This window comes from Ursus maritimus, unplaced genomic scaffold (assembly GCF_017311325.1).
Source record: "Ursus maritimus isolate PB19 unplaced genomic scaffold, ASM1731132v1 scaffold_6, whole genome shotgun sequence".
NCBI lineage: Eukaryota > Metazoa > Chordata > Mammalia > Carnivora > Ursidae > Ursus > Ursus maritimus.
Window position 1 is genome coordinate 73,506,206 of NW_024426774.1, and position 18,877 is coordinate 73,525,082.

The window sequence follows — 18,877 nt, forward strand, 5'->3', positions numbered from 1 at the left end:
TGTTCTTGGTATGACTTACGCACTGGTGTCTCTGTACCAGGTCCTCTGCAGGCAGATAGGGCAGAGGATAGTCGAAGGAGAGTTCTTTGGACAGGACAAGCTAGGGATGATGAGTGGTGGTCTCCGGCGGGCCTCCCATTGTGACCCTGCCCAGGCCTGGGCCCACCCTCTGGACAACACATCCTTTCTGTGAGGCCCTGCCCACCTGTCGCCTCCCTCAGGAAGTCTGGCTCCGGCACACCGGTCCACTGTGCTCTTTCCCCGCTGTGAGGCACAGCCAGCCATTTCCATCCCTGACTTCTCCTTGCCTTGTGTCCTTGGCTTGATGTTCCTGGCCGTAGCTTAGAGGCATGTGCTGTCTTTTCCTGTCCCGTTGTCCACAGCAGCGCCTAGCACGGGGACCACACAGAGCTCCTGCCCAGGGGCAATGGTGGTCGGAGGGTGGGCCCCCTAGAGACATGGCACAGGCTATCCTGTGTGGTTCCCTGCCCTTTTCAGTGCTCAGCCACCTCCCCCAAAGTATAATCTTGATTGAAACTTTGCTTTCAGAATTCATAAACTCAAGCAGTCACTCAAATCAACACTGGGCTCGTTTCCCCAAAGCATTCTTGATGCATAAAGTTTCATTCCTGAGAATTGTGAGTCATTGTGGACAGCTGGGCCCAGGGCCTTAGTCAGCCAGGCCGCACCTTCCGGGGGGGCCCTTGCCTAGGGCTGCTTGCCTCCAGAAGCCTTCCCACCTCAAAAGATAGATATTTCCAAACCTGCCCCCTTAGGGCCCTCTCTCTCCCAGTGTTAATCTGACTGCCATGTCTTCCTCTCTTGAAATACCCAGGAAGAAAGGCATGGCTGTTGCTCGTTAAAGACTACTCTCTTCCACCATGGACTTATTTATTCATTTTTAAAGATTTTATTTATTTATTTATTTGAGACAGAGCATGAGCAGGGGGGACGGACAGATGGAGAGGGAGAAGCAGACTCCCCGCTGAGCAGGGAGCCCGACTCAGGGCTCCATCCCAGGACCCTGAGATCATGAACTGAGCCGAAGGCAGATGCCTAACCGACTGAGCCACCCAGGTGCCCCCCCACCGTGGATTTAAAGCGGTATTTGTACCTGCTTATAAATTAAACTAGGTAATTTTAATTCCTTTTGGTCTTCTTAGGATTGCAGGATACACTGTGTCTCTGGAGATGCGTGCTCACCCTGCTGCAGAGTGAGGAGCAGGTCGTCAGAGATGCAGCCACGGGAACTGTAGTGACCGCCATGTCACAGGGGAACACCTGCCCATCAACAGGTACCTCGTTCTTACCTTCGCCAGTGCCTTATGCTCTGGGACGGAAGTGGGCACACTTTGTCTGTAAGCAGCCAGAGAGTGGGTATTTTAGCCATCGCTGGCCATTCAGCTTGTCTCCACTCTGCTGTTTTAGTGGGAAAGCAGCCCTAAACAATAGGTAAACACGTGCGCGTGACTGCATTCCCATAAAAGTTCATGTACAAAAACAGGCAGCTGCCCAGATTCGATCCGCTAGCCAGTTTGCTGACCCCTGATGCCTAGGACGCCATAGAGAAAAGTCGTTCTCAAAGGTAGAAATCTAATAAACAGCGCTGTTAGCTAGTTACACTGTCATCCTTTTTAAATAAGACTAAGTCGTGATTATCCGTGTGGTTACATAACCCGGGAATCATAGATCCATCATTCTGTACTTCTGTTAGTTTTCACATGTGACAGAAACAGATGGTGACAGAAACAGATGAGTGTGAGGCAAGTTAACTAGGAGTAGAAGCAAGGTCACACCTCTGGACAAGCAGACAGCTGGGGGGATGACTGCTCTGGTGGACTTGGATTCCCTATACGCGGGTTGTCAGGAAGGTTCTCTGGGTCAGCCATCCCACGGAGAAGCAAGAACACCATTTGGAGGCCAGAAGTCACAGGCCGAGCAGAATAGACAGCAGAATGGGAGGGGGAGTAGCCATACAGGGTTTGTAACCGACTGGGGGCTCATCCCAGTGGCTGGGGATCCTGGAGGCTTCCCTTGGAGTATGAACTTCCTCATTCCAGAGCCCTCCGTTGTCATGGCATGTGTGGGAGAAGCTGGTTTTTTAATACTGTCTCGGTGATGCTGCTTCAGAGCAGGCTTGGTCGGGCCCTGCTTTTGCCTCTCAGTGGGAAGACGTGCCGTTTGGGTCTGGGAGTGATGTGCACGAAGCCCTGTCCCCACCCCCTTCCTGGCCTGTCAGAGTTCCTGGATCTGTAATTCTGCCGTTAGTGATTCATTCCTTTTTCCGATTGCGTGTTTCCCTTAGAAGGACACACAGAGCACCCAGCAAGTGCTCAGTAAATATTTGGTGGAATACAGTACTCACGAGATTTCTCTAGGACCCTCTCCACCAAAAATGGGAAAGGTTATGGCATACTGGAATTCATCAGTAGACTTAGTCCCTCCTGATCTTGATAGTTGTTACCCGACTACTTTTATTTCTTTCAGAATTTCTCCAGGTTCATCTATAATAAAAGTGTATTACCATGGTCTTCCTCCTAGTGTAAATTTTTCCTCAAGAAATACAAACCAATAATAACGTATTGAGTGCCTTTCACATGTAAAAATCCATGTGTAAAAGGCTCTGAGGAAAAAAAAATGTAAAAGGCTACCTATTTTTGTATTTCTCGCCTTGGCCTATTAAAAGAGGATCTAAGGTGTGAAAAAGACAAGGGTTCTATAACAATGAAATGTAGTGTGTTACCCCGGACCAGATCCTGTGCTGGAGGGATGAAAAGCCATACAGGAAATTTCTAGAACTGACAATATTGAAATATTGTCTGTAGATTAAAATCAATGTTAAATTTCCTGAATTTGATAACTGCACTGTGGTTTTGTAAGAGAATATTTTGTTCTTAGGAAATACCCAACTGAAATATTAAGTGGTCAAAAGGGCACGCCACCTGCTGCTTACTCTCAGATGGTTCAGGAAAAATAATTGTGTGTGCGTGTAAATAGTAAACACAGATATGGAGTTACTATACTTGCATTTTTTCTGAAATTATTTCAAAATAAAATGTTCTTTTAAAAATCCAATTCCACTGTTCGAAAACACCAACACAGCATATATATTGCTAGACCATCTGACTGGTTTCCCAACAGTTCAGCCCCCGCTGTGACTCCTTTCCCCTAAGTTATATGAAAACATCCTGCCCACCCCCCTTTTTTTTAAACTCATTTTTAGTGAGTTTTTGGATCCCTAAAAATCAAACCTGAGCCAGATTCCTCAAAGGTCTCAGCAACGTAATATCACTATGTAGGGACATTCGCCAGCACTTCCTCATGTGTTCCTTGTTCAGCCTGGTAGCAATGCTTAGACCAGAGCCTCCATAATCCAGCTTGATTTTCTCAAGCAAAAAATATACATCTTTTCTGTTTGGGACTGAAGGCTGAGGAACACCCCTGACTTTTCACTTTAGTCAGAAGTTCAACCAGCTGATTCACGAGAACAATATTGTCTTGTTTTGACATTTTTTGAGGGTATCAAGCAGTGGATGGTAACTTTTCTCATTCCTTCAGCATGCAGGGATTTTGTAGACTATACTACTAATGATTTGCTCGGTGGTGGTCAAAGTTAATTATCACTGTTGAGTCTTGAACAGCTTGAAAATACATGTCCTTAGTTTTGTCCCCAAATCAATGGTCTAATAAATGCCACAGTAAAATATGATTATGAAATCATAGTAATATTTAATGTCTTCTTTGAGAAGGCTAAATATTGTTTAAAAATTTAATTCTCACCTTTCCTCCTAAGAATAAAATTAAACACAAGGACTCCCTACCTCTGATACCCCATCCTATAAATGAGGGCTGGATGTGGACGGAGAGCGCACATTATCTGATAGTGTGCTGGGGGTGCGGGGACGTGCAAGGTACATCTTGATTGTGTGGTCTAGGGAGGTTCCTGAGAGGGGGGCTGGCCTAAAAGACAGGGTAAATGGGACATAGATGGGAGCATTTCAACACAGGAGAAGAAGCTAGAGCCAGAACTTGGAGTCGGGGAGAACTTGGGAGCTGACTGAGGGGCAGAGTGGCAAGAACACAGGCTGAGTCAGGGAGTGGAGTGGGAGATAAAGCTGGAAAGGCAAGGGCATGTGCTCTTGGGGTGACCCTGAACGCCAAGTTAAGGACCTCCGTCTGTAGGTGATGGGAGGCTGGAGAGGGCTTTAAACGGGGGAGCAGTGTGGCCAGCGGCATGTCTGCGGAGCTCCTGCCAGCAGCAGTGTGCGTGATGGCCTGGGCTGGCGGGAGGGAGGGAGACCGCAGGCAGGGAGACCAGCCGGGAGCAGGTAGCGAAGGTCCTCATGAGCCACTGTTGGTGGGGACGGCACGGGAGAGCATGGCAGGCGGACTGCTGGTGCTGGTGAGAGGTGGGAGAGAAGGGAAAGCAGAGAGGGCGTCACAGCCTCAAACCTGTGAGGTAACTCTGGGGAAACGTCTAGATGAGCCTCTGGCACTGATGTAGCAGTTGAGCCATCACCTTCTAGGAAGTGAAAGTACCAGGAATCAGGAAGGGCGCTTAGAGACCACCAGGCACTGTGATCTTAGGCCTTGGGGAAATGAGTGATGGAAACTGAGAGGGCGAAAGGGGGCTTTTATCTGCTCCAGGAACAGAACGAACGGTCCTGTCTCCAGCACACTGCAGTTACCCTGGGAGCCCCGGCACAGGTACTGGAAACTACGGAAGAGGCAAGCATTAAATCAGTCATTCAGACTGCATCCCTAGCATGTCCCTTTGTGCAAGGAGGGCTTCAAGTATAGGTTGGTGGCATCTGTTGGTTAATGACTCTGGGAGGCCCGGAGAAAATAACCCCGTGCTTAGATAGCCCTCGTGAGGGTGGGTTTGTTGTTCACCTTTTTGCCGGCTGGCCTCGTGCACGAGCTTCGTCCCACCCGGTCTCCTGGAAGGTGAACCCCACAACCTGTCAACAACTCTCTGAGCACCCGCGAGACTCCCTCAGCTTTGCAGGCACGACCCGCCCCACCTCCCTACTCCTAGACCGGACGCAGAGTATACCGAGAGAGACAGCAGAAATGGTGTTTCTGGACTCAGGAACAGGGGATTGAAATTTGCAGCTAGGACAAGAAAGGGTATGGGCAGGGCTCCAGGTGAGGCTCCACCTTCTCCTTTCCCCACTCTGACGTTACGTCCAGCCTTGACATGCTCTGGAAAGAGCTGTCGTTTCCAGAGCTAGAGACACTCAAAGCCATTGGCTCTGCAGTTCCTGCTTCCCTGGGCTCCCGACTCTCACCCAAGCACCTCACTCTTGTCTGTCCTGTTCACATCAGGATTTCTTGTTGGGTTCCACTGGAACAAGGGCTTCCATTGGATGTGGGGGCAGGGCAGGAGGATCAACCTGGACAGTATGATTCTCGAGTTCGGCAGACAGAGTTCTGGGTAAAAGCAGCAGGGAGAAATTTGAAGGGCTCCAGACCCCATGCCCATTGTCAGTGTTTAGGTTCAAGAAGGGTGACTTGTTGGTTGCAACTTCTCACATAAAAAGTGTAAAGGACTTTTAAGAGAGAGACAGGCATGTGCGCGTGCACTCACACACACGCGCGCACACGCAGGGGAAGGGAAGCAAGCCCACCTTGCCTGAGCACAGCTGATGGTTCTTTTCCTTAGAGGACTGGCTCCGAGTAGTCCCGATGCCTCTCTCCCACCAGGCCTCTTTCCCACAGAAAATCATGTAAAGCTTCTGCCCATCCTGCCAGATAGAAATCTTTTGTGGTGACACGTTCAGTCCCCCCTCCACCACCCCAGCTTCCCAGGATCTCCCCTTCTCTGAACCCCTGCTGTATTTGCCTCACCCCACCTCACCCTTCATGGTCTGTTCTCTTCGTGTAGCTTTGTCTTCCCAACTAGCCCACGAGCTAGACCTCTCCCATTAGGTATACTGTGGGTGCTCAATTTGTATTGATGGACTGCTCTTTGACCATGGTAGGCTGCCTGACAGTCAGTAAGTGTCTGGTCGGCCCCGAGTCCCTAAGGAGATTAGAGTGCCCTCTGAACCAAGAATGTGCCCCAGAACCGGCAGCCTGGCCCTCCGTGCAAGAATCAGCTCAGTCCTGACTGACCCACCATCTGGGTCCTACAGGCGAACAGTTGGCAGCCCTTCCTCACCCTTACCACTCAGGTCTGGGTGTCAGACTGCGGGGTCAGGGAGCCAGCCCGGGGGCTGCAGGGACCACGGCCCTGGGTTACCCGGGAGACACGGCAGGAGTCTCTGTGCTGGGCAGGAGGACCAGACTCACAGCGGAGCTTATCAGGGAGGCGAAAGAGCGGGACAGGAGCAGAAGGTAGAAAAATCGAGACTCAGACGTTAGAGGACGGGGCCGTAGACATAGCTTGGTGGGCAGAATTGCAAGTCATCTGGCCTGGGGCACGATGGAGAAGGAAAGACCTAACCGTGTTCCTGCCCCTGCCCCCTCGCACACGTGCACACACGCACAGCTGTCACCCACACAGAGCCCGAGAGACGGCATCACAGCGCCGACACAGCCCACAGGCTCCAAGCCTTGAGCAAGCCGGGACGGAGGCCGGGTCACTCTGACATTACACAGCGGCCCCGCGGTGCCTGCCGCCTGGTCAGCAAAGCCCCGGAGCTGTGGGGCTTGGGCTGAGTCACAGGCAGCTCCACCCCCAGAACTTCCAGGACTGCGCGCCAAGGCCTCCTGCCCACCCAGCCCCGCGCCTGGCGGGAGGCCCCGTGCTGCTGGCAAGTCCCAGGGGGTCCTGGAAGACGAGCCTTCCGAGCATGGCCTCCCTCCTCCCTCTGCCTCCCTCCAGCTTCTTCCTTCCCCTGCTCACAGGCCCCGTCCCCACACTGTGTCTTCTGTGCTGGGTGCCGGAGTCCGGCCCCGGACTCAGACTTCGAGGGCTTTCCGCTCCCCGCGTGTCACCTGATGAGTGTATGCCGAGTACGTTTCTCTGGGGAAGAATGACCCAAATAAGATAACCGCTACAGGAGAATGAACCTTCACACCTGTCTCCAGGCCTGACCTGCCTCTGAAAGTTCTTTTTGCCTGTTTTCCAATTCTGAATTATTTCCTCAATCGCCCTTTCATGCCTGCCTAGATGGTCCACAGGTCTTTCTCTTACTGTTTAAATAAGAGGCCAAAAGTGGTGACATCAAGCATATACGTTTAAGAAATAGTTACAAGTTGCCTGTCGTCTGGGCTTGTTTCATGCGCTGGTGCAAGCCACCATCATCTCTCTCCTGGACTTCTGCAAACACCTCTGCTGGGCCTTCCTGCTTCAGCTCTTATCTACCTGCTGTCCCTTGTCCCTGAGGCCAATAATGGGCTCTTCCTAGGGAGTAGGTCAGATGACGTCACCATCCTGCTGAGAGCACTTTCTTCGCTTCCCTTTTTCTCAGAGTAAAAGCCAGCTCCTGAAGTAACATGTAAAGCCGTACCCAGCCTCACCCCTGCCTCTCCCCATCCCCATCTGCTGTGCTCGCTCCCTCTCTTTCTCTGCTCCAGCCACTCCAGCCTCCCTCGGGGTTCTTGAACTCACCAGGCTCATGCTAGCCGCAGGCCCTTAACACCAGCCACTTCCTCAGCTTGGAATGGTCTTCCCTGGTCCCACACAGCTAACCTCCTTCCTGTCGTTTCAGTCTCTGCTTCAGTGTCCTCTCCGCAGAGAGCCTGCCTCAGCCACCGAGTTCAGAGTAGCCACCTGCTCGTCTCCCGGTTTAACTCTGCGTAGTCCTTTCACTGTCTTATTTTACTGTTTATTTACTTTGTTCTTTGTCCCGTCTACCAGAATAAAAGTTCCAAGAGGGCAAGGTTTTCGTCTCTTCTGCATAGTGCTCTATTCCCAGAACCTGGCACATAACAGATGTTCAGCAGAAAATCGCTGTTGGACGATCAGTTGGCAGAAGGAATGGAGGACTGTGTCCTTCACAGCAGTTAAACACGCTAAAGCGATCAGTGTTTTTAGAATCAACCTAAGGCAAGGGAGGTAGAGCTCTTTGGGTTCTCTTGCTTTTTTTGGTAAGATTTTATTTATTTATTTGAGAGAGAGCACAAGTGAGAGAGCACGAGCAGGGAGAGCAGCAGAGGGAGAGGGAGAAGCAGGCTCCCCGCTGAACAAGGAGCCCGATGTGGGGCTTGATTCCAGGACCCTGGGACGATGCCTTGAGTCGAAGGCAGACGCTCCGCCAACTGAGCCCCCCAGGCGCCCCTGAAATTGCGTCGAGGTGGTGGATCCTCGTTGCTGCAGACTCAGCTACCTTAGGCCCCCAGTCTCCCCAGAGAACTCATTCAGTCAGGAGCGATGGAGCATCTGCTAAGACAAGGTCACGGTGGCAAGTCCCACGCCTGGGACTGGCTGTACCCCTCCCTCGCCATTTCATTTCGTCTCATACCAGATGGAATTTCTTGAGCAAGAATTCCATCCATAGTGGCCTACTGGGCCGGGACACGATCAGCCAGGGGAGAATTCCACTTGATCCTCAGGCCCTGGTCAGGTTACCAGGGCCAGGGCCAGATGGATCCATCTGGAAGGCCTGGAGTTGGCAGCAGCAGCTCTCAGGATGGAGGCCCCTTCCTCCTGGGGCCTATTCTGGTAGTCTCCTCCCCACTCTGGGGAGGCCAATGGCAGGGGTAGGGAGATGGAGAACGTCACCCAGCAGGCACTCTTGGCTTCTTTCAATTCTCACAGCCACTCTGAGATATTTTACTTTTGCCTCCATTTTATTTTATTTTATTTTATTTTTTAAAGATTTTATTTATTTATTTATTTATTTGACAGAGGTAGAGACAGCCAGCGAGAGAGGGAACACAAGCAGGGGGAGTGGGAGAGGAAGAAGCAGGCTCATAGCAGAGGAGCCTGATGTGGGGCTCGATCCCAGAACGCCAGGATCACGCCCTGAGCCGAAGGCAGGCGCTTAACCGCTGTGCCACCCAGGTGCCCCTGCCTCCATTTTAAATACAAATCAGCTGAAGGTCAGAGAGTTGAAGCAGGGGACCCCAGTTCCCGTGGGAGAGAAGTATCGAGCAGCATTGGAGCTCAGGGTCCAGAGAGACAAAGGCCTTGCCCATTCAGTACTTCCTCTGACACAGGAAGGGGACTTGAAATCCAGCCATCTAGGTTTAAAGCGGAGGAATTAACCGAAGAGGGATGCTGAAGGTCTTCTAAATTCACTGTTGCGTTCAAAAGGAAGACACTAGAATCAACCCAGGAAAATGGCTTGGGGACCTAAGAGCTCAGATAGACAGAGCTTGTCCTGGGGAAGGCAGTGGGAACTGGGGCGGTGAGGGTGGGTGGCTGCAGTGGGAGGTGGCAGGAGGCCCTACATCAAGGTGACTTGTCCCGCTTCCCAAGGATTTTAAAGAAAGGGGATCACAGGACTTGGGGGTTTAGATGTGGAAACCAGAGGCCAGGTTGGGTAAACGATTTCCCCAGTGTCCCATAATTAGTGGGACAAAGGTCTAAATCACAGGTCTAGGGGCGCCTGGGTGGCGCAGCGGTTAAGCGTCTGCCTTCGGCTCAGGGCGTGATCCCGGCGTTCTGGGATCGAGCCCCACATCAGGCTCCTCCACTGGGAGCCTGCTTCTCCCTCTCCCACTCCCCCTGCTTGTGTTCCCTCCCTCGCTGGCTGTCTCTCTCTCCGTCAAATAAGTAAATAAAACCTTTTAAAAATTTTTTAAAAATAAAAAATAAAAAAAAATAAATCACAGGTCTACTGAGACACAGAGCAGCGCTCCTCTCCACTGCTCCCCAGACCTCAACTTCTAGAAGTGACAGAACTGTAAGGGTGCCCCTGAGAATAATCTGGACTCCTGGGATGGGGTCAAGGGGTGAGGTAGGAGCTGTGCGGTAGGGGCAGAGGAGAGGGAACACTGCCTCGGAGAGACGGCCTGGAGGGACTCCAGCATCACAGGGGTGGGAAGAACAGAATGTTCTACAAAACCAGGCATCTCCCAGCAATAAAACCACACCCTGCAGTGAGCCCTGACACCACAGCCTTGCTCTGTGCTGGGCCTCGCTCTCGGGGCCTCTGGATGTTCATCCGTATTGTCAGTGGGGTTCCAGGGGAGGAACCACAACACGGCGGCAGTTGCGATTCTGACTGCCAGGTGGACCTCGGGCACCACGCCGGCAGAGGGTGAAGGGAAACAGGGAAACAGCTGTTGAAGGAGGGAGGCTATCAGGAGCTGGTTCTGTCTTCTCCCAGTGCAGCCCCCCTCACCACGCACCAAACTGCCTTCCCCATCACCGTGTTCCTGGAAACCTGGCCGTGACGTTCACCTGCGTCCTGGCGAATGCGTCACTGGCAGCTGGCCACTGGCGTGCGAAAGCAGATGCTAACTAATGCTCCTGTCTTAAATCTGGGAGCACGTTGCCACTGCCGCTGAGTACCCCGGCTGGGCTTGGTTGCTGAGGTGATGGGATCGTTTCCATGGCCTCCCAGTGACTAAGCCCCAGAGAGACAACAACGGGCTCCTCTCGAGGAAATGAGGGTCCGTTTTGCATCATTTTGCCTCCCCTGCTGCTGCTCCTGAAAGCCAAGCTCCTTGGGCCCAAGGCGACTGACCCCTGAGGGTGATGAGGAGCCCACAGGCACTGACGTGCTTAGTCAAGACAAGCGCAGAGCCCGGTGATCCTCATTGTCCTGTTCTGGCCTCAGCTCTGATCTCCGTGCTTTCCTTTTCCGAACTCCAGAGCCGAGATGTTCCTCCGTTAGGCCGCACCAGGATGCAGGGGTCCTCATCTGACTATTGCGAACAGTCTTCCTTTTGGAACCCAGGCCAGTCTCAGGAGTTAGGGTCACCTCTCTGTCAGGGTGACCAGATGGGTCCCCATCTTCATTCATCCCCAGACTGGCCAGCCGCACCGCCTCCCCACCCCACCTCCTCAGGGAGCGCCCTTCCTGAGTCCTCCCTCCACACCTTTCATCCACACCTACCCGGCCACGTGACCCCTTTTCCCACCGAAGTCCGTTCACCTGCAGACTGTCCAGAGGATGACCTTCTTCTTCCCCCGGTCCCCAAAACCAAATGAGTGTCAGACCCGGACTGTTGTAACGTAACTGGGCACGGTAGTAGCCCCTCTTTCTTCAGCATCCCGCTGTGGTCCCAAGAGGTGTGAAGAGTAACATCAGGGCCTAGAAAGCCCTCATCCTGCCCATGAAACACCCAAGTTTTGGTCTCAGGTCTCTGAGCGTGACTGCCCAGGCTTCCTTGCTCCAGCGGCTCTCCTCTGACCACAGGAATCCACAGGGCGGAAGCTCTTGTAGGCAGAACAGAATGGGAGGTGACAGGGCTTCACAGGGGGTATTTTTACCTGCACACGTGGAGTGTGTGTGTGTACGTTTGGGTACACATGCAGGCTGGTGTGTTGTAAATCTGGACGCCTTTCAAGGCGGCTCTCTGTAAGAAGACACAGAAGCAGTTTGGACGTGAACACGTACGCTGACGTTATGAGGAGAATGGGACTGTAAGGAGATATGCTTGGGCCAGGTCACTCAGACATCGTCTAAATGAGCTGGAAATCCTCGTGTAATTCGGTAATCCAGGTTTTCAAAAGTCGTTTCTTGTGAAGCTGGTCTACAGGAGCAAAGGCGGAGAGCATCAAGCGAGAATCAGAGACAAAGGTTGGCCTTGACTGCAGCTTGCCTTCCCCACACCCCTGCCCCATTTCCCTCTCCACTCACCCCCACCTCCAGCCAAAATACTCAAGTTAGTAGAGTTACAACCAAGGATCTTACTGTGGGGCCTATCTTGAGACAGACTTTCTGAAGTATTTTCTTGGGATCTCATGCATGAAGCTGCTGGTATTTTAGTCAGGGTATAGATATGGCACCTGTAACAGAGACCCAAGCTAAAAGTGGCTTAAACGAGATAGCAGCTTCTTTCTCCCTCCTCACATAAAAGGCTCACGGGGCACCTGGGTGGCTCAGTCAGTTAAGCATCCGACTCTTGCTTGCAGCTCAAGTCATGATCTCAGGGTCGTGAGATCGAGCCCTGCATCGGGCTCCACGCTCAGCTTGGAGCCCGCTTAAGATTCTCTCTCTCCTTCTCCCTCTGCCCCTCCCCACTCCTCACCCCTGCCCCTAAGCGCAGGTGCACGCTCTCTCTCTCTCTCTCTCTCTTTCAAGAAAAAAAGGCTCAGTGTGCTGCTGTGAAGATCCACAATCACCAGGGACCCCCTCCCCCACTTCTTTTTGGTGCTTTGCCGTTTTTGGGAGGCACCGTCCCGCTCATGATCCAGGGTGGCAGTTGCCATTCGCACTGCCACAGCCACAGTCCAATGAGCGGGGAGGAGGGAGGGGAAAGCCCATCTAGACATTATAGACACCACTTCCAGGGGTGTCTCATCATCCAGGACTCGGTCACATGCCACATGGCTCAGCAAAGGAGGCTCACAAATGTGAGTAAGTGAACATGTGTGTGGCTGAAAAGTCTATTTTCTGTGTGAGGAGGGAAGAACGGATTTGGGGAGATAGGGCCTTCACTTCTTGCCATTTCCCATCTTCTTATTTTCATACGGGCACTAATTCCTGACTTCCTGGAAAGTTCCAGCTGCTTGCTAACAGCTGGGGGACACAGATAAATCAGATAGAGCCTCTGGCCTTAACTGTTGGGCCTCTGCCCTCTGAGGTATTATTCTACCTCAAGTCAACAGGTTTCCCCTTATTGGCGTCCGTATTTTTTTTAGGAACTCCCAGGACCATTTTATGAGAAAAGGCCGTAATTGGTAATCAGCAATAAGAATTTTCATCTCCATTTGTCCACCAGCTTGACGAGTTTAGTTGCTTACCCCCATTACATTTCTTCAGACCACACACATCACCCGAAATGCAAACACACACACACACACACACACACCAAAAAACTTCATTAGAAAACAAGACAGCAGGCTTTGCAATTGCATTACCCATAGCCAGCATTTACTAGAAAGATATCTCTTTAATGGGAAGGTGGGGGAGACCACACTTAGAAGAGACCCAAGAACAGGAACATGGAGGAGAGAGCCCAGAGGCCATGTCTTTGCACACACCCTGCCCCCTCCCTCTCTGCGCTTTCACCCATCCTGGCCTTGTGTCTGATGTGGCATTGACCTACAGGAATGTTGCTGCTTCCGAAGGCCCAGTCCCCAGGCCCCCCTTTCTCACAAAGCCCCCAGCCTTGGTCTCTCTCTGTCTCTCTTTTGGTCAGATCCACACTGTTCAGCTCTTCTATTGTTTCTGGGTTAGGATCCCACCCACACTGTAAGCTCTTTAAGGGCTGGATCTCCATCACAGTGAAGCTGGGTGTGTTCAATTCTCGAGCAGCTCTGGTCAGGCTGACAGACTGCTCTTACAGCATGGTTTTTGGGGATGAATGTGCACATGGGGTTTGAGATGAGCAGCTTCCTTTGGGTGGGAGACCCCTGCCCAGCGTCATGGTGAGCCCCCCCAGAGTGCTCAGTGATCCCGCACTGGGCCTTCAGGATCAGGCTAAATTGGGATGGGTTGGGGGCGCCTGGCTGGCTCAGTCGGTTGCATCGGACTCTTGATTTCAGGTTAGGTCTTGATCTCGGGGTTGTGAGTTCAGGCAAGCCCCGTGTGCGACTCCACACTGGGCATTGAGCCTACTTAAAAAAATAATAATTAATTAGTTAGGATGGGTTGGCAGGGGCTCCCCAAGCAATGCAGTCCCATTATACCAGAAAATGAAATTCGCCCCTTCTTTTAAAAGCCAGTCATAGAGCATAGTGGTTCTGCCTCAAAGTCTCAAGTGTGTTAATTTGTTTCAAAAGTAAAAGAAAAAAAAAATCATATTCTTTCCCCCTCCTCCTTAATCTGTTCCAAATGAGAGCTTTGAGAAGGAAAACTCCCCAGGACTTATTCTGTTGAGCAAATTGATTTCTGCTGTGGAGAGATGCTGGGATGGGGACGGGAGGTAGGAAAATATATGGAACCTGACATAAAAGATTTGGTTTTTGTTTGGAGAAGGATTTGGGTTGTTTTCAGGTTTTGAGTTACAGCTTGGGTGTGTTTGAAGAGGCAGAAGTGAGCGGCACCTCGACCCACAGCCTTTGTGGGCTTCTCATTCAGCTCCTCCTGCCCGGGCCGGTCCCTGTGAAAGATACCTTGCTTGGCGGGCTGGCCAGGAAACCTTGCTTCATAAATAACTCCCCAGGGGAGACAGGAGTGATAACAGGCGTTTTAAGCGGGAGCCGAGCTGCCTTCAGCACTTGGGAGAGTGCGCACAAGTCTGGCCCTGGAATTCTTCTGGCCAAGGCCAGTGAGCCCTCTTCAAGTTTTCAGTTTGGTTACTCTCATTTTATTATTTCTCTAACCTTTCTAACCAGCGGGGTGGCTGAGGCTCTGCTTGTGAGTTCTGTTTTTATTTTTCACACTCTATTTTTATACTTTGAAACTGCGGTTATAAAATATACACTCAAAAATGTTGGCTCTGCACCCACAAGACGCAGGAGGCTCTCCAGATGCGCAATGTGGGGACTGCTCCCAGGAGGGCCCAGCCCCCACCCCTGGCCTCTCGGGGAGGGACGGAGGGGGCACAGCAATTGCTGTAAGAGACTGGTCCGGCGAGGAGCAGAATCCTGGCCAAGATTGGTAGATTTGATCCTGAGAAACTGTCAGGACTATTTTTCTGGTGGCTTCCTAAGCACACAATAAGAGGTCAGAACCCTTAAAAGCAGAATTCCCAGGGTCCTATAAAGGGTTCATTCATCTCCATACGTACAGTTGTCCTGGCCCCCATCTTCTCTCGCCATCCATGTAGAAACGTAAAAACAATGCCAGCAAAGCAGTCTTGTTTGTTTCGTTCACCATCATTTCCTGGAAATGGTTGTCCTGTTCACCTTACTATGGAACTTACAAAATGGGCATAAAAAGTCTTCCCAAGTGCTCACCTCCCCGTGCTCTTGCCCAGCCAATTCCAACCCCTCCTGTTATCTTTTTTCCTTCTTTCCCCGCAGGCTCCTCTCTGTCCTTCCCTTGCTGCAACCAGAATAGATCTAGGAATCTCCTGACGTTTCCACCTTGGCTGCAAGCGGAGCTGGGTTTTTTTGAACAGACTTGTCCATAAATCTTACATTGTTTCTCATCTTTGAAAAAGCCGCTTCCATCAGCAAGTCATTATTCACATGTACGGGGCAGGGGAAAGTTCACCAAATTTCAAACTTCAATTTCTTTTCACTCCATTTTACAACATCTACTCCCCAGAAACCACAGAAATTTAAAAATATCAGTCCCAATAGGCAAAGTGCCCCCTGACATAGCTTGCAAGAACCAGGGCTGGCCACCTGGGGATGGGAAAGGGAGGGGAGGTTGACCTAGATTGGAGCTGGCTGGCTCGAACCCATGGGGGGATAATAATTTCCAAGTCTCAGAGAACTAAAAACCCACTGTTTTCATTCTAGAGTGGTGGATTTGGTGGGCAGGGAGATTTGGGAAGATGGGTGATATTTATAAGGAAAGGCTCACTGTAGCTGTTACTATAAGTTAAAAATAAGGAATACAGTATAGTATAGCTAATGGGCTAAAATATACTTTCATTCCGTGTGACACTGGCTAGAGGAGAGCTGAAGGAAGGGTCAGTTTGGAGCATATGAGAAGAGAAAGGAGGTGGCAGGGACAGAGAAACAGATTCCCAGGCAAAGGCCCGGCTTTTTTTGTCTTTCTACTTTGTCACCCTCAAACATGTTGGTTCTTGACCTCATGCTTGTTCTCATGGTTACGAGATTGCAGTTGCACCTTCAGCCATCACCCCAACATTCTAGGTAGAAAGAAGAAGGAAGAACATTTTCTTATCTCCAGGTAATTTTCATCCAGGAACTAAAAATGTCCTCTAAAGCCCATCTGTATGTCTCCTTGGCCAGGTCTGGGTACGTGGCCATCTTAGCTACAAAGGTATGAGAAGGGGCTAAACCCATCATCACCTGTGAGCACACACATGGCTCCCAGAACAAAATTGGACTGTGTTAGCAGGGAGAGGGGGTGGCAACTGGTGGGCTACGAGGAGAGGGCTGAGGGGTGGCGACTGGTGGGCTACGAGGAGAGGGCTGAGTATGTGCCCAGGGAGTGCCATGACACGCCTAAGGAACTGTGGAAGTAGCCCTCGGAAGGAGTGGAGAAGGGGGTGGGATGCAGGAAGAACGAGAGCGAAACCGGAAGGGTGAGGGCCAGCCACTTCAAGGGCCAAGAATGCCTGCTGAGGACTTGGGCCTCTGTGGGAATCCAGAAGATCACTAGACATTAGCCAGAGGAGGGGACGGGACGCTGGTGCCCCCTCAAGCAGTGGTTCCACACTCCAGTATGTACACGAGGTCATCTGGGGATCTTGTGACATGAGCTTTGGATTCAGTAGGTTTAGAGAGGGCACTGGATTCTGCATCTCTTACCAACTCCCAGAGTAGCAAGACGCTAAAAGAAATCTCTTCAGAAATAAATGCCCAGAGGCGCCTGGCTGGCTCAGTCAGAGGAGCATGCGACTCTTGATCTTGGGGTTGTGAGTTCAAGCCCCATGTTGGGTGTAGAGATTATGTAAGGATAGAGTCTTTGGAAGGAAGTAAAGGAGGGAGGGAGGGAAAGAAGGGAAAGAAAGAAAGAAATGCCCAAATGTGTTTGTTAAGCATTTTAACGTAACTAAATATCACTGTAATAGGAATTGAGTCTCAAATATGGAAGGAAAAATGATGATAACTCTTAAATTGAGGTTTTCCCAAAAAGGGTGGGGAGCAAAATTTGATGTATCTTTTGGGAGTCCTGATGTCTTCAGGTAACAGAAAAGCCACTAGTGGAAGTTTCTCTCTCAAGTTTATGTAGCCCATAAGGAGGGGTCCAGGCTGATCAGCAGCTCTCAGTCATTAGGCCCCAGGCCCAGGCTTCCTGTGAATTTCTGCTTCACTCTCCTGACATGTGGCTTCTATTCCCAAGGACACCTCCTGATCCCAGATGGCTGCTAGAAGCATTAGCCATCCCATCCTCATTGCAGATGAGAAGGGGAAGAAAAGAGAGCAGTGAAGGGCTCCAGCCCTCTCCTTTTGAAGGGGCCCTGCTGAAGTCCCACAGTGCACTTCCGTGTACCTCTCCCTGGCTACAGCTTGGTAACGTGGTCCTATTTAGCTGCAAGATGTACAAAGAAATGTATTCTTCTGGCCTGGGCACATCACCTAGAGTTCTCTCACTAAGGAAGAAAGGGGCACATCTAGCTACATGCCACATGGATACAAGAATTTCACCTAAATTGACACAGAATGGTTGAAAATAAAGGGATGAACAAAACTGTGCCAGGCAAATGACAACAAAAAGAAGGGGATGGCAATAGTCATATTAGGCCAACTAAAATTTTAGACAAAAAAGTAGAAAGCTGTACAGGAAGGGGAGTATTGGACAATGATAGTGATTAAAGGGTATGATCCACGAAGAACATGTCACAGGCATGAACCTTTATACACCAGGTAAAATAGCACCCAAACTTACCCCACCTCCAAAAAACACTAAGAAATACTAGGGGAAAATTGTTAACATTACAACCATAGTAGAATACTTTAACCCACCTTTCTCAGAATTTATGAGGCCAAGCAGACCAAACATAAATAAGGTTATAAAGGACTTGAATGCCGTATTTAAAAGCTTAAGTGTGTAGGGGCGCCCGGGGGGCTCAGTTGGTTAAGCATCTGCCTTTGGCTCGGGTCACAATCCCAGGGTCCTGAGATCGAGTCCTGCGTCGGGCTCAGCAGGGAGTCTGCTTCTCCCTCTACCGCTCCCCGCTGCTTGTGCTTTCTCTCTCACACTTGCTCTCTCTCTCTCAAATAAATAAATAAAATCTTTAAAAAAAAAAAAAAGCTTCAATGTGTATAAACCATGTACTCTGGGGACAGAAAATAAGCATCCATTTTGAATAGGTACAAAACATATGCAAAAATCTATTATGTTTCAGGCCCCTAAGAAAAATCTCAATTCCTTGAAGTAGGAATCTTTTAGGCCACATTCTAACCAAATTGTAAGCAACTAGATATTTAAAATAAAAATATAACAACAAAAGCTCCACTTGGATATTTATACTACAATCTAAATAAGTCCTGCTGATGACAAAACACAAATTAAAGACTCCTTTCAGGCCCAAACAGATAAAAAGCCTATCAGTATTTGAGCAGATGAAACTGTGCTCAGAGGAAGTCCTTGCAGTGTCATAGACGAGTAAGGTGTCCTCTATAATGTGCAGGCAGTTCTCTCAAATTCAATTAAGTGAAGATAATGGAAATAGAGGCAAGAGATAAAAACCCAGCACTTTGTGGAATTAAACACAGCCAAGAATGGTACACGTAGGACAGAAGGCGCTCGTCCTGGCTAACGATAAAGAAAATGCCAAACAGCAATGGTGCCCGATCGTTTTCCTCATGTCTTACTGGGGCGGATGTAAATCCGTGCATTTTTGGAGGGAGCTTCATGGTATCTTTAGAGATTTTAAATGGTTTTGCCAGTTGATTCAGGTAATTCCAGAGGAATTTATCTTCCAGAAATAGGTGCACATGAGCAAAGATACATGTACAACTCAAAGGATCAAAGAAACCTTGATACACGCACGTACCACGAGGCGGTTAAACATAATGGAGTAGATCTGTATGAATGGACGTGCAATGGCATATCGTTACCTAAAAAAATAATTGTTATTATTATAAATAAATATGTGATTTTTTTTAAGTCTAGAAGGCCGCATATTATGAGTTGCGATCTCTGGTGCCCACAGGGACCTGGCACGGGGCATAAGTGGGTGAGCCGGCCGGGTGCACAGTCTCAGCAAAGAGCAGGGGCAGTGGTGAGCGGGAGAGCATGGGCCTTCTCAGTTGTGATTTGTAACCTTGTTGGCTCCTGCC

At 50.3% G+C, this 18,877-nt stretch overlaps 1 protein-coding gene across 2 annotated transcripts in view; it reads left to right on the forward strand.

Moving 5' to 3' along the window:
- The window catches only part of THADA (THADA armadillo repeat containing), a 316,084-nt gene that overhangs the window by 263,836 nt on the left and 33,371 nt on the right, over positions 1–18,877 (forward strand). For both annotated transcript variants that reach the window (XM_040623526.1, XM_008699809.2), the window contains one exon: positions 1,164–1,295. In XM_040623526.1, the coding sequence (XP_040479460.1) occupies positions 1,164–1,295 (132 nt within the window). The remainder of the gene's footprint in view (positions 1–1,163; positions 1,296–18,877) is intronic.